Source organism: Mirounga angustirostris, unplaced genomic scaffold, assembly GCF_029215605.1.
Source record: "Mirounga angustirostris isolate CCGP_5_RB_7025 unplaced genomic scaffold, mMirAng1.0.hap1 SCAF_15, whole genome shotgun sequence".
NCBI lineage: Eukaryota > Metazoa > Chordata > Mammalia > Carnivora > Phocidae > Mirounga > Mirounga angustirostris.
Genome location: NW_026991723.1, coordinates 25,802,810 through 25,821,561, shown reverse-complemented (window position 1 = coordinate 25,821,561; position 18,752 = coordinate 25,802,810). Strand labels below are relative to the sequence as shown.

The window sequence follows — 18,752 nt, the reverse complement described above, 5'->3', positions numbered from 1 at the left end:
TGCATCTAAAAATCCTAAACAGATCTCTTACAAAAACTTTAATTCAAGGAATGTATCACAGGTGCAAAAAGATGTCTATTTGTGAGGTACTCTGGTTAGTCAAATTCACAAGAGACCAAAACTAAAAGGGAGGTTGCCTGGAGCCGCAGGGAGGGGAGTGGAGAGTTGTTTGTTGAATGGGTACAGAGTTTCAGTTTTGCAAAATGAAAAGGGTTTTTGGAGATGGAGGGTGGTGTGAATGAACTTTCGCCACCGAAATGTACCTGTAAAAAATGGTCAAGATAGTAAATTTCATGTTGTTCCACAGCAATGTTTTAAAAGATCTTTTTTTAAAGACTTTAGGATTAAAATGTGAGAGAGACAATGAAAAGAGAAAATGATGTACAAAGTAACTGATGACCTCCAGACTCCAGGGGAGCTGTTATCAACAGCCTAATAAATAAAATGGACCAGGACTATAAAACAAAACAAAGTTGCAGAACAAAGGCGTGACCTGAATAATAGCTACAGCTGAGCCCAGACTGCTCAGCACACAAATGGTCAATGTCCCACTCGGGGGAGTGTGCCAGGTCCCACACATGAGAGTCGTAGCAAAAGCAAAAGGGCAACAGTTGCCCTAAAGGGAGCCAACATCCTTTACATCTGTCCTCAACCCCAGCGCCTGCCCAGTGCCATGCTCCAGGCAGATCCTCTTGCTCTTCCCAGCTCTCCCAGCCCCAGGGAGCCTACTGTCCTTCGGAATATAGTCGAGGAGAGCCACACAAAGTAAAAACAGCCGAGCTTCATGTGTTGGGCACTGGTATGAACATTTTACATGCGACAGCTCATTTTAACTTCACAGAAACCCCATGAGAAAGGTTCTATTATTGTCCCTTTGGACAGATGGGGAAACTGAGACACAGAGACTTGAGTAACTCATCCAAAGTAGCAGGGGCAGACCAGCGTCACAGGGGGGGCTCTCCACCCACCAAGCAACCCTGCCTCCCAGCCTGCATCCCTCCCCGACACAAACGCCCAAAGAAAATGAAAAATTAATTTGTTGATCCTCCTCTGCACGGCAATGGACATTTTCAGTGATTTTTCAATTCGGGGGAAAAAAATTATGAGGAAAGGAACTTTTTAGACACAGTTTGCAGAATCCAAGGATCCTCCTAGGGTGCCACTAAAAAAAAAATACATGTATATATATTGTATTTAATATATCTGATGTATTAAAAATGTATTAGCTGTATTAAAAAAAAATATATATATATGCATACACACACACACACATACAGCCAGAATGAGCTGATTCTTAAAATATTATACTCAGATCTAGACCTTTCAGGGAAAATCTTAAAATCTGTATGGCGAAGAGAGAAAGGTGGAAGCTGGTCGCTACGGGTGTTTAACAGTCCCCATTCGCTGCTGGGGACAGATCTGGGCTTTGCTGGTCTGTCTGGGTCCGTGATGGCACGCGTCTTATAATACGGTCGGGGAGAAATCTCCACGTGCTATCCTTGCTGGAAACATGGAGCCCCGCACTTGAGAGGCCCCCTGAAGAGAGGACCACAACAATGGGAGGAGCCATCTGGATAGCCTGCCCACCCCAGTGCACACTCCCATGGCATAAAGCCTCCTCTGTTCCAGAGCCATCACAGCCCCAGACTACGCTGCTGCAGAGGGCAGATCCCCAGGGCAGAGGCCCGGACAGCACTTTCCCTTTGCTCTGGGCGGCGTCCAGGTACGTTAGTGACCCTCGCCCTGGTGGTCCTCCAGCTAAGTTCCTCCAGATGAGGCAGTGAGTCTACGGGGCTCACAGGATGCTCCTACACCTTTCCTTGGTGACTCCGTAGGATTCCAGAACGCCCCACCCAAAAACCCCGAGTCCACTCCCAAAGCTTGTGCAGGCCTTCTCCGTAAGTCCGAACTCCTGAGGGTGTGCCCTGTTGGCATACACACTGCTAGGCACAGCAGTGGGGGGACGGGGAACCCCAGAGGCTGCTGTCTGTGTGGTGTGGATGGAGTTCTAACGTATAGGCTAGACCATCCACAGGGCTTCCGGAGAGAAGGGTGGGGGGTGACCTGACCAGGGACCCCCACTGGTGCCCTTCAACAGGCCATGTAAATGGTGGGCACCGGCCTAAGTCTTGGTACCCAGGACCCAGAAAAATGCCAGTGGGCAGGACATGTTCAAAACATATTTGTTGACTGAATGACTGACTGAATGAATGAATGAATTGATCAATCCATCAATCAACACATATATGTACAAACAGCTCATTGCTGTCCTCCAGTCCACCCGTCCGTGGGAGAAGATGGCTTTGACAACAGAGTATCTTTTGTTCCCTGATCCGGAAGTAGATATAAAAAACAATGAAAGGAGAGTAAAGACAGATTCTAGGGTAGACAGAGGTAAATAAAAAGCTCAAGAGTGCCCTCAACACAGCAGAAGACACTCTCCATTGGTGAGAGAGAAATTTCACGAAAGAATAAATGAAATGGCTAGTAAGTTCAACCCCAGAGGGTCACCCAGGCTTACCATGAGAGCCAACGACTCAATCAACCAAAACTAAGACTTTTCTCATGAGACATAAGCATTATGTGTTGGTTCCATAATGCTCATTCCTTTTTAAAAATTTAACTTTCAGAATACACACAGAGTCTAAACTATTTTCATTTGTATGTAGATTATGAACATACTGCAGCGTGTAAACACAAATAAATGGATGTTATTTATCTCAAGGGGGAATTATCTTTTTGGATTATTCAACACAATCTGTTCACCTATATACTTCCCCACTCTATTTTTAAAAGCTTCCCAATCTCATATGTCTATCAGTTGTTTTATGATCAGTTTTGCAAACAACTATCAAAATTTCGAGATGCCTGATAGTGTTAATTATTATAAATATAAAGGAATCCCACGAAACATTTGTAGGATCAGCTCAATGCACCTTGATTGCAAAGACACAAAAGTACACGTATCAGATGGTACACTGAACTGGACCTGACACGCTATCTTTTTTATACGCCTGATGTCTGCAGTTCTTTAAGAAAAATGAACACCCTCTACCAGCCATGCTATGAGAAGGTTAAATCACATCTGAAATCTCACACCAGAATCACTTTGTAAGTGAAGCGCTGTAAAGGCAGTCCCCGGGAAAACTGCAATTGATCCACAGGGATAACCATTCTTAGCTATCACACAACAGAAAAAGCACAAATCTTTCTCATTAGACCTATTTGTTTGCTGGAGATCAGATGTCCCTAGAATGATTCTTTTCCCCTGGATTTGCCTCTGGTGTTGAGCTGGCCTGTTGTGCATCTCTCATCATCTGCTTGCCCTCATGCTCTCATTTCTTCTCTGTCCCTCCTTCCTGCTGGATACACAAGAGGCCTCCCCCAGCAAAGCTTTGCCTTTCTTCCTTCCCAGCTAGCTACACTATGTCTCTACAGTGAACTGATCTTTTTTTTTTAACTGTGCCTGAACCAATGTTGTGGTATTTAATTCCATAAAGGTTACATATTTAAACAAACATCTTAATCTGATGACTAAAACGTCATGGCTAGAAATTTCCCTACTGACGGCCCAAAGAACAATTAGTACACACTCTCATTTGGAATTCTCAATGATAGATGTGTAGGGTAATGCGTGCGCGCGTGCACGTGTGTGTACATCCATGTGTCTGTGTATGAGGTGGAGATCTAGGGCATTGTGCTGGGTGCTGGGGAAGAGTGTGACCAAGATCCACGGGGTCCTCACCTTCATGCCACTTATATCCTAGTGGTGTGTACAGATGGGTGGCCAGACATGCATTTATGTCGCTAAGTGACCTGTTCTGGAGTTGGGAAAGGGCACACGATGGGGACACAGCCCAGAGGCAGGGAGGCAGGGGAATTTAGCCAGAGACAGAGGCAGGGGAAAGGTGTCCCAGGCATAGAGAGGCCGGCCAGTGTGGAGCCAGGGAGTTAATTAAGAGCATAGCCCCAACACGGGAACCGAAAGCTCAGAGAGGCTATATTATCTCACCAAACAAAGGGAAAGGCAAGATAGGAAGTTAGAGGTTTGAATTTGGGGATGCAGGGCTTTTCAGACTCATTAAGACCGGTTTATATATATAAATGTAATGCTATCTTAATTTAAAACACCAATACAATGTGGAGAGAGCTAGGCAAGCAATTCCTACAATTTATATGGAAAAATGATCATGTAAAGATAACTGAATATTCTAAAAGAAAAGACTAGTGAGAAAGACTAATACTTTGAATAGAAAAAAATAATAATATAAAGCTTTAGGAGATAAAAAGTGCAGTGCTAGCAAGTAAATAGACAAACTGATTAACACAATGGATATATCTGAAAATGGCCCAAATTGTTAGTTGAAGTTACTAGGAGACAGGTAGAATTATGTAATCCACAACGTCAAGAGACCTGACTGGCTGATCAGCTATCTTGCAAAAATAACAAAACTATTTTTTTGTTACCTCACTCCTTGCATGTTGAAAATCCAGATGGAGCAAAGCTTTAAAGTATGAAATAGTGAAAGCAGTAGAAGAAAACAGAGACTTATTTTATACTCTCAGAGAGGGGGAAACTTGTAGCCACATTTATAACATAGAAGCCATAAAGGAAATAATAAATTTTACTACCAAAAAATATAAAATGGTGTTACCGAAAGAAGAAGAAAAAAATACCATAACCAACATCAGAAGACAAGTAAAACGTTAGGCAAGGTATATATTTTCTTTTTGTTAAATAGATTTTATGAATCCATTTTTTGTAGATTTATTTATTTGAGAGAGAGAGTGTGTGCGAGTGGGTGGGAGGGGCAAAGGAGGAGAGAGAGAATCTTAAGCAGACTCCCCACTGAGCATGGAGCCCAATGCAGGGCTCAATCTCATGACCCTGAGATCATGACTTGACCAGAAACCAAGAGTTGCGGATGCTCAACTGACTAAGCCACCCAGGCGCCCCTGAATCCACTTTTTTAAAGGCTACCCACCGAATAGGTAAAATAGCTAAGGGATAAGGCAAACATAGTTCACTGAAAAAGAATACAAATGACTTACAGACACATAAAAAGACTTTCAAACCCAGATCATAATTACAGAATTGCCAAATAAAGCAGTGGTGAATACCATTGCCCAGGAATATGACTGACAAAGGTCAAAAGGTTTGGTAACGAATAATATGGCTTAGCAGTAGAAAAACGGGTGCTTCCAGTTTAGGTGGGAGAATGAAATGATGTGATCACTTTGCCAGACACCTCGGCCAGTTATCTATCAAAATCACAAACATCTTGCAAATGTCCCTGCAACTCAAAATCTAGGAACTTTTCCTATAGATAAAATCACGCACGTGTGCAAGAACTTGCGCACAAGGTTGTTCAAAAGGAGGTTGGTTAAGTAAAGAACAGCCTATTCATTCAATGGATTACTGCATGGCTTTGAACAATAAGGTTGGTGTATATGCGCTGATAGAGAAACATTTTTAAGATACAGCCTTAAGTAAAAAAAATAAAAAAAGAAAACACAAACATGCTGGACAGTGGGTATAGCACATCTTCATGTGTGTACAAACAAAAAGGACGTATATATGCACTCATGTATGTGAGTGGACTCCTTCTGGAAGCTGAGAGATGAGAGTGGTTAACTTTTCATGATACGTTCCTTTGTACTATTTGCATTTCTTATCACGTTCAAATATGACTTTATTTTTTTATTTTTATTTTTTATTTATTCGACAGAGAGAGACACAGCGAGAGCAGGAACACAAGCAGGGGGAGTGGGAGAGGGAGAAGCAGGCTTCCCGCGGAGCAGGGAGCCTGACGCGGGGCTCGATCCCAGGACCCCGGGATCATGACCTGAGCCGAAGGCAGACGCTTACCGACTGAGCCACCCAGACGCCCCCAAATATGACTTTAAAAAAGCTAATTACAAATAAAATTTCCTAGGGTAAAATGGATGCATTTCAGAGAAAAGATGTGCAAAATCACTTTAAAGAATCTGAAAGTCTCCCAGGCTGGAGCAAGGCTTGGCTGAAGGCACTAACCTTTCCAAAGAAAGAATGTGTCACTCAGAATTGGTGCTGGGCAGTAAATGAAGGAGAGAGAAAGGAGTGTCCATCCAGGGGACACAGGTCCTCGCCAAAGTACTTCAAGTTCTGCATTCCCTTTGTGAAGGCGCTCCCATTATGGAGATGGATGCCTCGGGCAAGCTTAGCTTAATGCCATTTAACATTTTAAATGCAGAATTAAGTGCCCTTGCTCTAATTCCAAGATCACCAAGCGAGCTTCCAGTTATAATTAGTTCTCCTTTATAGATCTACTGGTGTAGGAAACAACTGTGATGCTCATCTGTGCGTTTGGGTCCATGGGATTGTTATCTGCCTTATTACAGAGCAATGGAATGACAATCCAGAGTGTTGTTTGTTTTTTAACTAAAAAACAAAAACAAAACACGAACAAACAGGAGTTGCCACAGGGCATTAGAAGCAGTGACATAATGAGATCAAGCATTTTAGAAAGACCACGCCAGCACAGTATGGCAGATGTGTAGAGAGGGGGCAAGACTGGGGGCAAGCCCGCCAAGTAGGAAGGGGTTGCAGTATTGTAGGCAAAAAAAAAAAAAAAAAAATGAGGATATTTTTGTCCCCATCGGGGACAGTTTTCTCAACAGGTACTGTCCACCTGTACTTTTCAGGAATTACATCAACGAATCCACATGTTCACTTCTGCTCAGAACACCTGCCCCTGGATGCGTGTTCTGACCATGTTTCAGCTCCCCTGGGACAGAGTCTGACACTGAGACCACGGACGTGAAAGCCACACCCCACCTCGCCGCCCGGGGGCCCTTCCTGTTATGCCAGGCTCCTGGACGCTGTGCCTCTCTGGCTGTGTTAAGCTTATCAAGCCAGGTTAGTAGGAAAGGTCATAGTCGACCCCCGGGCTCTGCAACCCAACATTTCTTCACAATCCGTTAAAGGGGCTTTGCAGCCAGGTGCCTGCCTGCCTGAGTGTGTGTGTGTGTGTGTGTGTGTGCTGGGGGCAGCGGGGAGGAAGATAAGAAACACCACCAGAAGCAGAGGTAGGAGAAAGAAGAGTGACAAAGGAAAAAAGCCCAACTCAGGAGCGCAAGGGCAGTCCAGGAGCAAAATCTTCCACCACACTCAGACTAGCCCGGGCTGGTAGCCACAGAGCTCCCCCGTGAACCTGGGCGCAGACTACAAAGGGGTCGTGGTTTGGGCTGTGCTGGCCAGAGAACCCAGAGGCCAACACGCCGCGCTCCCTCCGGCCCAGCCCTGCCCAGCCCTGTTCACGCACTGCACAGATGAGTGCACCCGGGGAAGCGAGCGACAGTCAGAGAATTCGGGTGCAGGCCCCTCTGCCACCTCGCAGGAAGGGACGCGGGGGCACACGAAACAGAGACAGCTTTGGTAACAAGAACTGGAGTTTAGAAGAGCCTACCTTTTGAGAGTGCACTATGTTTCAGAGGCTGAAAACCAAAATTCGACTATCTTTTGATTTAAATTATACTCTTGTAAAATTGTCCAAAAACGCCTCATTGATTGTGTTGTTGATGTTGAGAAACCATCACAGACAACAGACACGATGGGTCTCTGAGTAGCCAGGCTGGCTAATGGCGTTAAAGGACTAACACTTCGGGCGCCTGGGTGGCTCAGTTGGTTAAGTGACTGCCTTCGGCTCAGGTCATGATCCTGGAGTCCCTGGATCGAGTCCCGCATCTGGCTCCCTGCTCAGCGGGGAGCCTGCTTCTCCCTCTGACCCTCCCCCCTCTCATGTGCTCTCTGTCTCTCTCATTCTCTGTCTCAAATAAATAAATAAAATCTTTAAATAAATAAATAAATAAATAATTTAAAAAAAATTTAAAAAAAGGACTACACTTCTTCTCTCAGTTTCTCATCAAGAGAAATCCAGAATGATTAAAACAAAATTAAAAGTCTGGGTGGGGATGTAATGCACAGCATGGTGACTACAGTTAATAATACTGAGTTGCATATTTGAAAGTTACTAAGAGAATAGAATAGATCTTACACTTTCTCATCTCGAAAAAAATGTTTGTGACCATGTGTGCTGATAGATGTTGACTAGACTCCTGGTGCTGATCATTTCTCAGCACATACAGTATCAAATCATTATGTTGTACACCTGAAATTAATGTCATCTGTCCACTGTACCTCATCAGAAAAAGAAAAAAAAAGTCTAGGTGGTTTCAGGAAGTAAATCCTAAATTATTAGGGAAATTTTACAGCTCCAGATAATTAAGTCTGAAAGGACCACACCTTGGGGAGTTTTATATACACGTTTCTATCTCCATAGACACATCACATACACACAAATAGAGTCCTGATGTGTGTGTGTGTCTGTGTGTCTGTGTGTCTGTGTGTCCCAAGGATTGTTGGGATATGAACCTTATAGGAAAGCGTGGGGTATGGAATAGCAATAGGTCCTCATTTGCAATAGAAAAGAGACTCTAGATGGTGTGTGATTGTTACCATTTTTATTCTATACGAGAAGATGCCATATACTCAAGGGCACACAAATCATTTATCTCTTGATAGTCTAACGCGTGCTGCAGGGGGAGATGGTGACGGGTGTCGGGAAAGACACGGGGAGAAGCCCCAGTCCACCTCCTTCCCACCGCCATACTGCTTAACATGTGAACATTTATTTGAATCTTTACACTTCTCCTAAAATTGCTTGTGCTCTCGAGGCCAAATTTGGGTGAGTGGGGCTGAGCAAACAGAGCCCTAAGTGAGATATTGGCTAAGGTTCTATCCCAAATTACTCTCTGTTTGACCGGAGAGCCCTGCACAAGCCAGTCAACCTAACAATCCCTCCGAGGCTGTCAAGCCCTTCCCCCTGGCTTCAGAGTGAGGTTGTGCACGGAAACAAGCAGATGTCTGCACGGAGTCTTCCAGGTCCCCAGAGAGAAGCCCTGCTTGAATCCAGAGCTATGTCCCAGTGCAGGCCATGCACAACATACAAAATGGTAGCAGAATGAATTCTAGATGTAAGCCAACAATCTTTAAGCTTGCTCAATGGCTCAGTCATTGAGCTCAGCCATCGATCCTGGGCAAAGAGAAGTCAGGAGCAAAAAAGAAGGTGGGAAAGAATAGGTATGCTCTGGCCGCTGGTCTTTCATAGGCGCTAAGACAGGCTTTGTACAAAGGGCTGTGGGGCCCTCCACTTACATAACCACCCCTGACTGTGGCAAAAGATACCATCCCACCTTGCTGCCAACTCATAAAGGTTTTCTCTGCAGCCTGACTTCTGTGTATGAATTGCTTAGAGAAGAGGAGGCTTGAAATTTAAAAAACAAAACAAAACAAAACAAAACAAAAACACCGTAATCTAAACAAACAAACAAAAAATGTATTTCCTCCAACGTGAAGAGAAGGCCATTGCTTTGGGATCAGTAGCTCATGCACTTTTGAATTGCTCTGTCTCTAGTAGAAACAGCTTGGTGTAGATTTGATCTAGTTCTAAGCTTGTCTTCACATCTCTGACACATCCAAAATGGTGGGCTGGGGTTGGGTTCAGCCCAAGGGTGCAGAACAAAAGGGAGGCACCCTAAAGTAAAGGCCATGGAACCTCCTTTGAACGTTAGGAGAAAGAGCTTCTAGACCCACGTTGTCTTTAACGTAGCATGGCCTTAGAAGACTTTGTGCAGTGGGGGCTAGAGCAGAGCATTTCTGAGACCCTTCTCCTTCTGTGGTACCAATTCTAGGTGATCATGCGTGTGACCTTGAACTCAGCAGCCCAGCAGGAACATGCCACCAGTTTGGGGGAATTCAGAGCAGACACTGAACACACGCACATCTGACGTTGTCACCAAAGGCCCTCGGGCTCTCACAGCACCCTTTACTTCCTGACTGATGTATAAACCACGTTATCTCCATAACTGAAAGTTCGTGGAACTTCAGAGCCAGGAGAAACTTGTCTGAGCACTGAATCCAAAGCCCTTGGTTTACATCGGACAAGCTCAGGCGCAGATAATAAGGGTCTGCTTCAAGATCAGGTCACTCCTGACTCCAGCTCTCTGTGCCATCTGGGTTTTTGTTTTGCTTTTTTTATTTTTTAAACAGGTATACTCAGTACCCATGCATTACTTTCCTTCCCAGCTCACAAGCACTCACGCCTTCATCGCCCAGATCAATATTTACTGACTTCCCTGTCCCTTGGACAGCCCAGAGACCAAAGTGGTAAGAAGGCACCCTGATTATGTGAGATCTTTGCCTTCTTTAATGGAGATCGATCAGCAATCAAATGTAGAGTGAAAATGATCAGGCCACTGCAGGGCTCAGACCTCTGCCACCTGGGGGGGTGGGATTTGCTTGTTAAACTAGCTAGACCAAGTAGATTATGAAAATGGTCAATCAGCTATTAACCCAAGGTTCCGTTTCTTCCTCACCCTTTCTCTCTCTCACACACACCAAATGAGTAAAAAAAAAAAAGCGCCTGTCGAAATAATCTCTCCCCAAAATCAACCAGTTGATTTACAAACATCAAGAGGCACCAGAACTTGGCAGTGCACTACAAGGGCCAGCAGGTTCAAGGCCACTTTCTACCCTATGGTTTCTGAAGCTACGAGAATCTCTCTAGAGACTTGGTAAGCTAGTCTGAGGGCTAACGTCAACGTGTGGTATTCGGTCCTGGTTTAATAGTGGTTTTTTCGCTAACAGCTAACATGAGCAATGAGTTAACACTGAGGGCCCTTGCTTAGTACCAAAGGCCAAACAAAAACAGAAACAGAAAAACAAAAAAAGGAAAAGAGAAAAGAAAGAAAGAAATTCCCCTTCCACAACTAAACAAGAACTCTAGGTTTTATACTCTGACGACCCAGATATAGTCAAAGAGATCATACAGAATGTTCCTGGGGAGAAAGAGACCTCAATTCGTAGCTGTCCGGCCAACTTTTCAGCTTAGAAAACGTCTTTACAAGGGAATATTGAAACAGATACAAACAGAGGTTTATGGGATAGAAACAGTGAAAGATTTTAAACAGAACTAAACTCAGCTCTGGGGAACTGTGACCACATTATCTCAACTTCCCATTACTTGCTTGTAATAACACATAACCCAGGCCCTTCCCCTAACTCTAGTGCTCTGAATTCCCATAAGGAAATATCACTTTTCGGAGAAGAAGAAAAAAACTCAAACACATTTTCCTGTACAGTCAATGAGAGGTAATGGGAGGGAGAGGGGAAGAAAGTCGGGTCAGAAGGGTCGAGGGGTTTTTTGTTTTACCCAATGTAATAAAAACCTCCTTAATGCAGAGATTGAAGATATAAGACCAAGGAGGCTTCAGATGGTTGTACTGAGCTGAATTCTGTAAATACCTCCACTGGGAAGACAGCGTGTTTTCAACCCCAGCTTGCAAGTTGTGTTAATGATGCAAATTAGACTGCCTTATTTATTAACAAGTCCAGTGTGGCTTATGTAACCACACTCAAAACTTACTCTGTGCATCTTAAATGCATGTAAAGCACAATCCGAAGTTCTAGAACCCCCAGTGTAGGGCCTGAGAAATAAACATCAGAGTAATAAAAACGGATGCCTCTCACCAAATCTTTCCGAATGCCAGGATATTTGTTTTTAGTACAATTAATTGCAGTGGAAATGCTTACTAAGGTGAGGGGGCCAAAATCAATGTATTAATGACATCACATTACAGTCACTTAAACCAAGCCAACAATTTATTGCACATAGAGGCTCTGGCAGCAGAAGCTGCAAATTCTATTTATGTTGTACTAAGAGGAAAAATATTACAATTGTCTCCAAATATGCCCCCCCAAATCAGAAACTACCACCCAAGAAATTCAGGAAAAAAAGGCCATCATTGATCTCTATAAAATAAGAGCGATATAAAAGTGAATGCCCCCTTTCACCACCACGTAAATACACTTAACACTTCATGCTACTAAATGATACACTTAAAGATGGTTAAGATGGTAAATTTTATGTTAGGTGTTTTTGACCACAATAAAAAAGAAACGTGTGATCTATTTTAACCACGCCTTTTACCACTTGAGTGAGACAGAACTTGTCCTTTGCAGTACATTTTGGCACCTGATACTACAGAGATTCAATAGCCAGTTACATAACTCCAACAACAGGCTTGACTCTTGAATCCCACTTATATGTGACAATGGTATCATTTTTAAATTTAATTTAGCATGGCTTTGGTATAACTACGTCAGAGTAACAGAAGCTGATGCTAAGCAGCGGTGTGATGTTGGGCAGGTGTGATGCATTCTATAGACAGAGAGAGAAGAGAGATGTAGGTAAATAGATCATGTTGGTGGGTAAAGAGTATGAGACAGATTACGATGACAGAATTTTTGATAAAACAGGCTCAAACGATGACTCTAAAAATGAAATGTCAACTTGGCTTAAAATATGCACATAGAAGCAAAAAATAAAACTCTCTCTCTTAATGAGTCTATGCACATAGTTTTAGAATGTTCTACCATGGGCTCTCTCTGAACCCAAAAAGCACCATGGTGTACTTTTCCCAAAATATATAGATATTAAGTGATGTACCATTTTTAAATGATAGAGTAAACTGTTGCTTCAGCAAATTCCAATTATAGTTTATTTACTTCCATTTTTCCTATTGAAAAAATAGAAACATGAATTTCAGCTAAGCACCATTAAACTGGAACTTTCAACCAGGTTATTTTAGGAATACCACTGGGTCTCATAACAAAGTTAAAAAAAAAAAATTGTAATTTGGTTCCAACTGTAGCTGGTATCCATTGGCCAAGAATGTAAAAGCTGTTCAAACAAATATTAATATGTAAGAAAAAGAGCCAGATGGTGTCATATATGGATGACAGGGAAACAAGCTCATCCACTGATGTCATTTTGATATCAAAACAACAGAATTCAAAATAATTATATGAAGTGCTTCCCAAATAAGGATTTTGGTACATTTTACAGGACACCAGGGCACAAACCGGCTGGGCTCAAACAAAGCTGAGGGGCAGAGCTGAGCACAGACTTTTTCTCAGAACTCACATTTACCAGCCCTGTCAGAATCACTAAGGAACGTAATTCCCCATCCCAAACACTAACCCTACACACCTCCCCACGCTCTCAATCTTAGTGGATTTTCAAATCAAAAGAAAAAAAAAATAACAGAAGAAATGAGGAGTGCCGCTGACAACAAACACTTGGGTAAAAATAAAAAAGCATCAGTTTTTTAAAGTCTGGAGATAGGAACCTGCCATCAGATATTACAGAAACCACAGCAATTATGAGAACTGATATAAGAAAGCTCAGCTCCAATCTATTGATTTCATCAATACCAGGCAGCTAAGACCACTAAGGTTTAAAACAGTGTTTTTTTTACACTTAAAGAGAGTTTTATTTTCCTTTTCCCCCATTAGGGCCTAAAAATATTACAGTGAAAAAAAAAATGTTACAGTGAAAATGACTGGCTCGATCCCCTTTCCTCCCTCATTATAGATGCATCATCTAATACAGAATTTCAAAACCACCACCAACAAAACAAGACGTTTGACTGTATAAAGGCACTCTCCCCGGTCTCAAAATAGTCCAAAAGGCTCTGAATTCCATATGGCTTCCTCCATCTGACTACTGACCTCCCATCTCATGAAAAAGACACAGATCCTGATAGAAGGCCACAGACACTTTGATCAGGCCAGCCAGGGCTAGTACAGTTGGGGCCCTGCCCACCCTTCCTCCAAAGCTGGATCCTTCCAAAACAAAAACAAAAACAAAACCCACCCAGATCCCAGCCTCCTGGGTCCAGCCTGACAGTTGGCTCCTCCCAGCACATCTCAGCTCTGCTAGGCCTGCACATTCCCCTCTATGCTACTGCCATTTCCTTCTGCCCGAGCCTTAGACCATGAGCATCACCAGCAGAATAAACAACAGAGGCTAGGAAGGTCTCTTACTTACATTAAAAACAGGTTATCTCAGTCAACTACGTTGGCAGAAACAGGGTGTGCGTTTTCTGGGGAGGAAAAAAAGCATGCGCACTCGCCAACCGGAAGGCCACAGTCTAAGCCCTACTTTCAGGGCTGCCTATCTGAGCATCGAACACCATATGGAAAACCGGGAGAAACTTTGCCTGACAATCCTCTGCATGGATGAATAAAATCTCATGCCAGTGAAATGTAGGCAATGACCAAGTCCCTTGGGGGGGGAGAGACACCTCTAGGAGAGGTGACAGGGAATACTGGGGATGGCACTGGTGAGTTCCTACTTGGTAATGTATTTGTCACAAGCCGTCAGAATGGGAGGACAGAAATACACAACTCTGCTTCTCCCTCAGAGCAAGACAAGCTCAGACATTTCCAGGGACACAGGGGTCCGTCCCATGCTAAACGGCAGCATTCTACGCCCTGCTTTATCATCCAACCTAGTCCTGGGATAGTATTCAATCAGCAATTGAGATTTATAGTCCAAATGGTCTCAAAATTATATCTCTGGGAAGTCAAGTCCAAATTAAATCAGACCAGGCTTTTAGGCTTCCGACAAGCACATTTTCTCTTTCAAGAGAGCACATTTCAACACTCAGAACTTCTCCTCTTACAGACCATTTTCCAGGCCAGCTCTGGATGCCACCTCCAAACAAAAATCTGATCTATAAAATGAAAAGGGAAACCGGTGAACTCCAAACCTCAGCGAATGATGTTTAAGGGGGCGACTCTAACCTCCTTCAACAGATTTCCAAAAGTTCATTATTTTAACCTCCTTTCTAGTAAATATTACTGGAACTTCTAACCCAACATACACTTAGCACCTTAGGAAAGAAAAATGTCCAAAACTAAGTTATTGCATAAGGAAAGCCTAAAGCACACCCAGCAGGGCTTGGAAATACAGAGTGTATACAGAATCCCTCCCCGCAAAGAACATACGTATTTATGTTACTGACACATACAGTATACTTAAAACTTATGTCCAACTGTCCACCTCTCCCCCACGTTAGCAGCCCCAAGCCAGAGAAACAGGTAACTGACAGATGGCCCAGCCCTGCATCTCCCATGTGCGTCGGACTTCTCCCCAGACCTGAGACAACATTCATGCCCCGGACAGACACGCCTGGCCAGCCCCAGCCCGAGGGGCGAGGAGAGAAGGAAGGAGGAAGAGCACCAGGAACTCACATTTCGGTGATGTTCTCAGGGTCTGCACTGTTAGGCTCCAACCTCGGAAACGCCACGATGCCCGGAGAAGGGTCGCTGCACCAGATCCGAGAGGCGCTGCATTTGCAGGACGTGGGACAGGCGAGAGCGGCCCTCCAGAAGCCCACAACCAGCCAGCAGAAGCCCCAGAGCCGCGCCATGGCGGGTCCATGCCACCTCGTCCAGGACGACATCCCTAGCCGCCAGTGCCAGCCCGAGTCGGACTGAGTACGTGTCGGCGCGCTGCACCGGCCGGCCTCCCCTGCCCCTGCTTGGGCGGCCTGTGCCGCGCTCGCCGCTCCCTCGCCCCGGTGCCTGTCGCGGGCGCGCAGAGCCGAGCGTGTCCGGGGCTGAGCGTGTCCTGGCGGGCGGCACCGTTCACAGTGGCCGGGGCATCTCGGGCCGCCTCACAGGGGGCGCTACCGCCGCTCGGAGCTCCGCCGCGGCCGCCGCTGCATGGCCCGGCGCGCCGAGCACCGGCCCGCGGCGCTGCCGGCACTCCCCGGGACGCAGGCTCCTTGCTAGACGCGCACTGGGATCCGGGACGCACCTCGGGGCTGAGGACAAACAGACACGCGTGAGACTGAGCGCAGGACCCCATACAGCGCGCTCGCGGCACCCCCACCCCGACCCCAGCCAGGCGACTGTGGATGGATGCGTGCCCAGCTCCGGCCCCAGAAATAAACTTGCCCCTCGATGGCACTGACGCCGCCGAGGCCGCCGATGTGCCCCCCTCTCTCTGAGGTCGAGGGAGGGGAGACAGGGCAAGGGTCCCCGAGACAGGATTCCATGGCACAGGCCGGGCGAAGGACCCTTTAAAGGGGGACGCGGAGACTGCCGGCGGCGGAGATGGCTCCGCGACGGGGGCCCCCAATGATGCTGCAGAATCCGCCACGGCCGCTGGGCGCAGGGGGCGCGGGCAGGTGGCGCGGCGCGTCCCACCTGGGGAGCCGCCACGGCCGTCCCGGGGGGTGGGGGTGACAGCGAGGGCCGAGACGCCGGAGGGCACTGTCCGCGCTGCTCACCCGGGCTCCGGCGCCTACCGCCCGCCCGCGGCGCCTGGGTGCAGGCTCCTCCTGCCGCCGGGCACTGAGCGCGGAGAGCGCGAGCGAAGGAGCGAGCGAGGCTCCTGCTCCAACCCAATTCCGGGAGCCGCCGCCGCCGCCGCCGCCGCCGCCTCTGCTACTGCTGGCGAAGTGACGTGAGGGCTGACGCAGAGCAGGGGCAGAAACTCCAGAAAATTAGTCTGAAATCCAAAAACACACACGCTCATGCACACACAAACCCATAACACCCTCCAGACAAAAGCAACAGGGAGGGGAGGGGAATCTGGGGGCGAGCGGGGAGGAGGGAGGCATCGGTGCCACTGGCCAGGAGCAGACAGCAGCAGCATGTGGGAGTTCATACACGCGCACACACGCACACAGCCTGGCTGGGTAGACGCGCGCGCCTGTGTGTGTGTGTGCGTGTGTGTGTGCGCGCGCGCGTATGTGCGCTGAGATCCAGGTACCTCCGAGATGGACCGTTCCACCGCTCGACGCCTCTCAGTCCCTACTTCACACCGCTGTCTCTTCTATCGTCGCAGTAGAGGCTGTCTCCTTTTTTGAAATGGAAACCGGGCTCGGTTCAGCTCTGAAAAATGCGCTGATTCTTATTATAGGAATCCTCCCTCCCCTCTCCCTCCCCGCTGCGTTCTCCTTTTCCCATCCTGCCTAAAAGGGAGGGCGAGCTAGCCTAAAAATAAATAAATATTGTAAACACCAAAACGTGTTCAGCATTGGTAACCAAGGATAACCGCCCCCGTTCCGGGCCAGCTATTTGGGGATCCGTGGTTTGGGAGGGTCTCCTGTGGGTGCTTTTGCAGAGGGAGGGGAGTCTCCAAATGCAACTCTGGCTCTCTAAGTGGGTCTTTTTCCTGCCGTGTTCCGGCATCACACGCCCGGGAAATAGAGACATGTGAGGGGAAGGGAGCGCGCCTGACGCGTATTGGGTTCCCGAAATGCGCGGCCGCAACCCCGGCCTGTCCGATGTGTGGCGCCGCGTCATTTTCTGTCATCCTTCAGCCTGGCAGGGTTCGGCCGTTCCCAGATCGTCGCTTCACTCCCCGCGATGCCCACCCCCGCCCCCGCGGGGCACCCCGAGCCCTTGCTCCCCTGCCGTACCTTGCGCGATTTCGTGTGTGCGCGGGTGTGCGCGAACGCGTGCCCTGCGCCCGCGCTGCCCAGAGCAAGACAAGCATCCAGCTACCGACAAGCCCGGCGCGGGCAGAGCCTCGGGGTCTCACTAGGGACAAACGAGGCGATCCTGGAGGCTCGGGTGACAAACCGTAACTGCTCTGCGGGCGCAGTTAAATGATGGCTGCGGGGCATCCGCAAGCCTTGTCTGAGAATCCGTCTTCCCCATTTGCGGCTCCGAGAGTCTGTTTTTCCGCAGTCATTTAAAAGGGAACTGGGAAAATGCACCGCAGTGCCTGACACTTCCGAGGGCTCTGGTGCCCCCGCGCGGGGAGAGAGCGCCCCGCACGCCCCGGAGCACCAACCCTCCGCCGCGGCCGTGGCGGGCACTGCGCGGGGGGCGCGCTCTGGCGCCAGATGCGCAACCAGCGGCGCCCCACGCGTGCGCGCCCCTGCCCCGCCGGCACGCCGCTCGCCCGGCCTTGCGGAGCTCCTGCCCCGGCAAAAGGCGGGCAGCGCTCAGCTCCAGAGAGGGCGACAGGATGGGCTCTCGTCCAAAAGATAAGAATGGTCACCGATCTGCTCGCAGAGGCTGAGGGTGTGAAGGATCCAGAAACCCGAACGTCAAGGTGAATGCTTGCATCTTGGGGATGCCTTAAATATTACAAGGGAACGGAAAAGCATCTTGCGGGGGGTGGCTTTTGTACAGACCCGGGGCGCTGAGTGTAACCGCAGGAAACCCACGCGCAGCGCCCCAAAATCTCGCTGCAGGGCCGGAAGACAAGGCCGGCAGGTCTGCCTCTTTCCACCGTCACTCAGCTGACATGCATCGTGTGCTGAAGTTCATTTCTCAGCTCGGCCCCCAACCCCTGCTGGGTGAGGACCTGCTAAGGAAGGGAAGCCAAGGGCAAAACTGTCTTGGTCCAAGACACACAGTAACACTCGCCCGCCTGTCTTGCCAGTGCCCTTAATGGAGCTGCCCCTGCGGAACACCTGGGGGAGGGTGTGTACCTAATTACCCACCTCTCTCTCACACCCCTACCCTCATCCCATTTTTTCTCAGAAATGGCCCATTTGCACCCTAGTGGCTGCAGAGTGTCAGTACAGCAGCTAAAGAATCGAAGGTTTCAGAGTGGTTTGCAGACCAGATTCTAATTACGTTGGAATAATTTTAGAAGTTGTATTATAACATATACATACTACTATTATATTTAGATTTTAAACATACCCCACTGACTATCTCCCACTTGAAATTAGAACTGGCTGCCCCACTTCTAACCACACTTCCCCTGCTCTGTTTCTTCCATAGTACCTACCATTGTTTAACAGATCGTTTACCTATTTACTAGGTTTATATAGTTTATTGTATTTCTCCAAGCGGAATGTAAACTCCATGAAGGCAGGGATTTTTATTTTGTTCA

At 47.2% G+C, this 18,752-nt stretch overlaps 1 protein-coding gene across 3 annotated transcripts in view; it reads right to left on the bottom strand.

Annotated features, from left to right (window-relative positions):
* NTRK2 (neurotrophic receptor tyrosine kinase 2) overlaps positions 1 to 17,589 on the bottom strand; it is a 133,750-nt gene extending 116,161 nt beyond the window's left edge. The window contains exons 1-4 of one of the 3 annotated variants that reach the window (XM_064580048.1): positions 17,320 to 17,589; positions 16,668 to 16,789; positions 16,183 to 16,403; positions 15,140 to 15,714 (exon numbers count right to left, since the gene is read on the bottom strand). In XM_064580048.1, coding sequence (XP_064436118.1) covers positions 15,140 to 15,351 — 212 coding nt within the window. In that variant the 5' untranslated portion in view covers positions 15,352 to 15,714; positions 16,183 to 16,403; positions 16,668 to 16,789; positions 17,320 to 17,589. Of the gene's footprint in view, positions 1 to 15,139; positions 15,715 to 16,099; positions 16,404 to 16,667; positions 16,790 to 17,319 lie in introns of all 3 variants that reach the window. The other 2 variants (XM_064580047.1, XM_045882322.3) reach the window with 2 other exon arrangements.
* Positions 17,590 to 18,752: the final 1,163 nt, after the last annotated feature.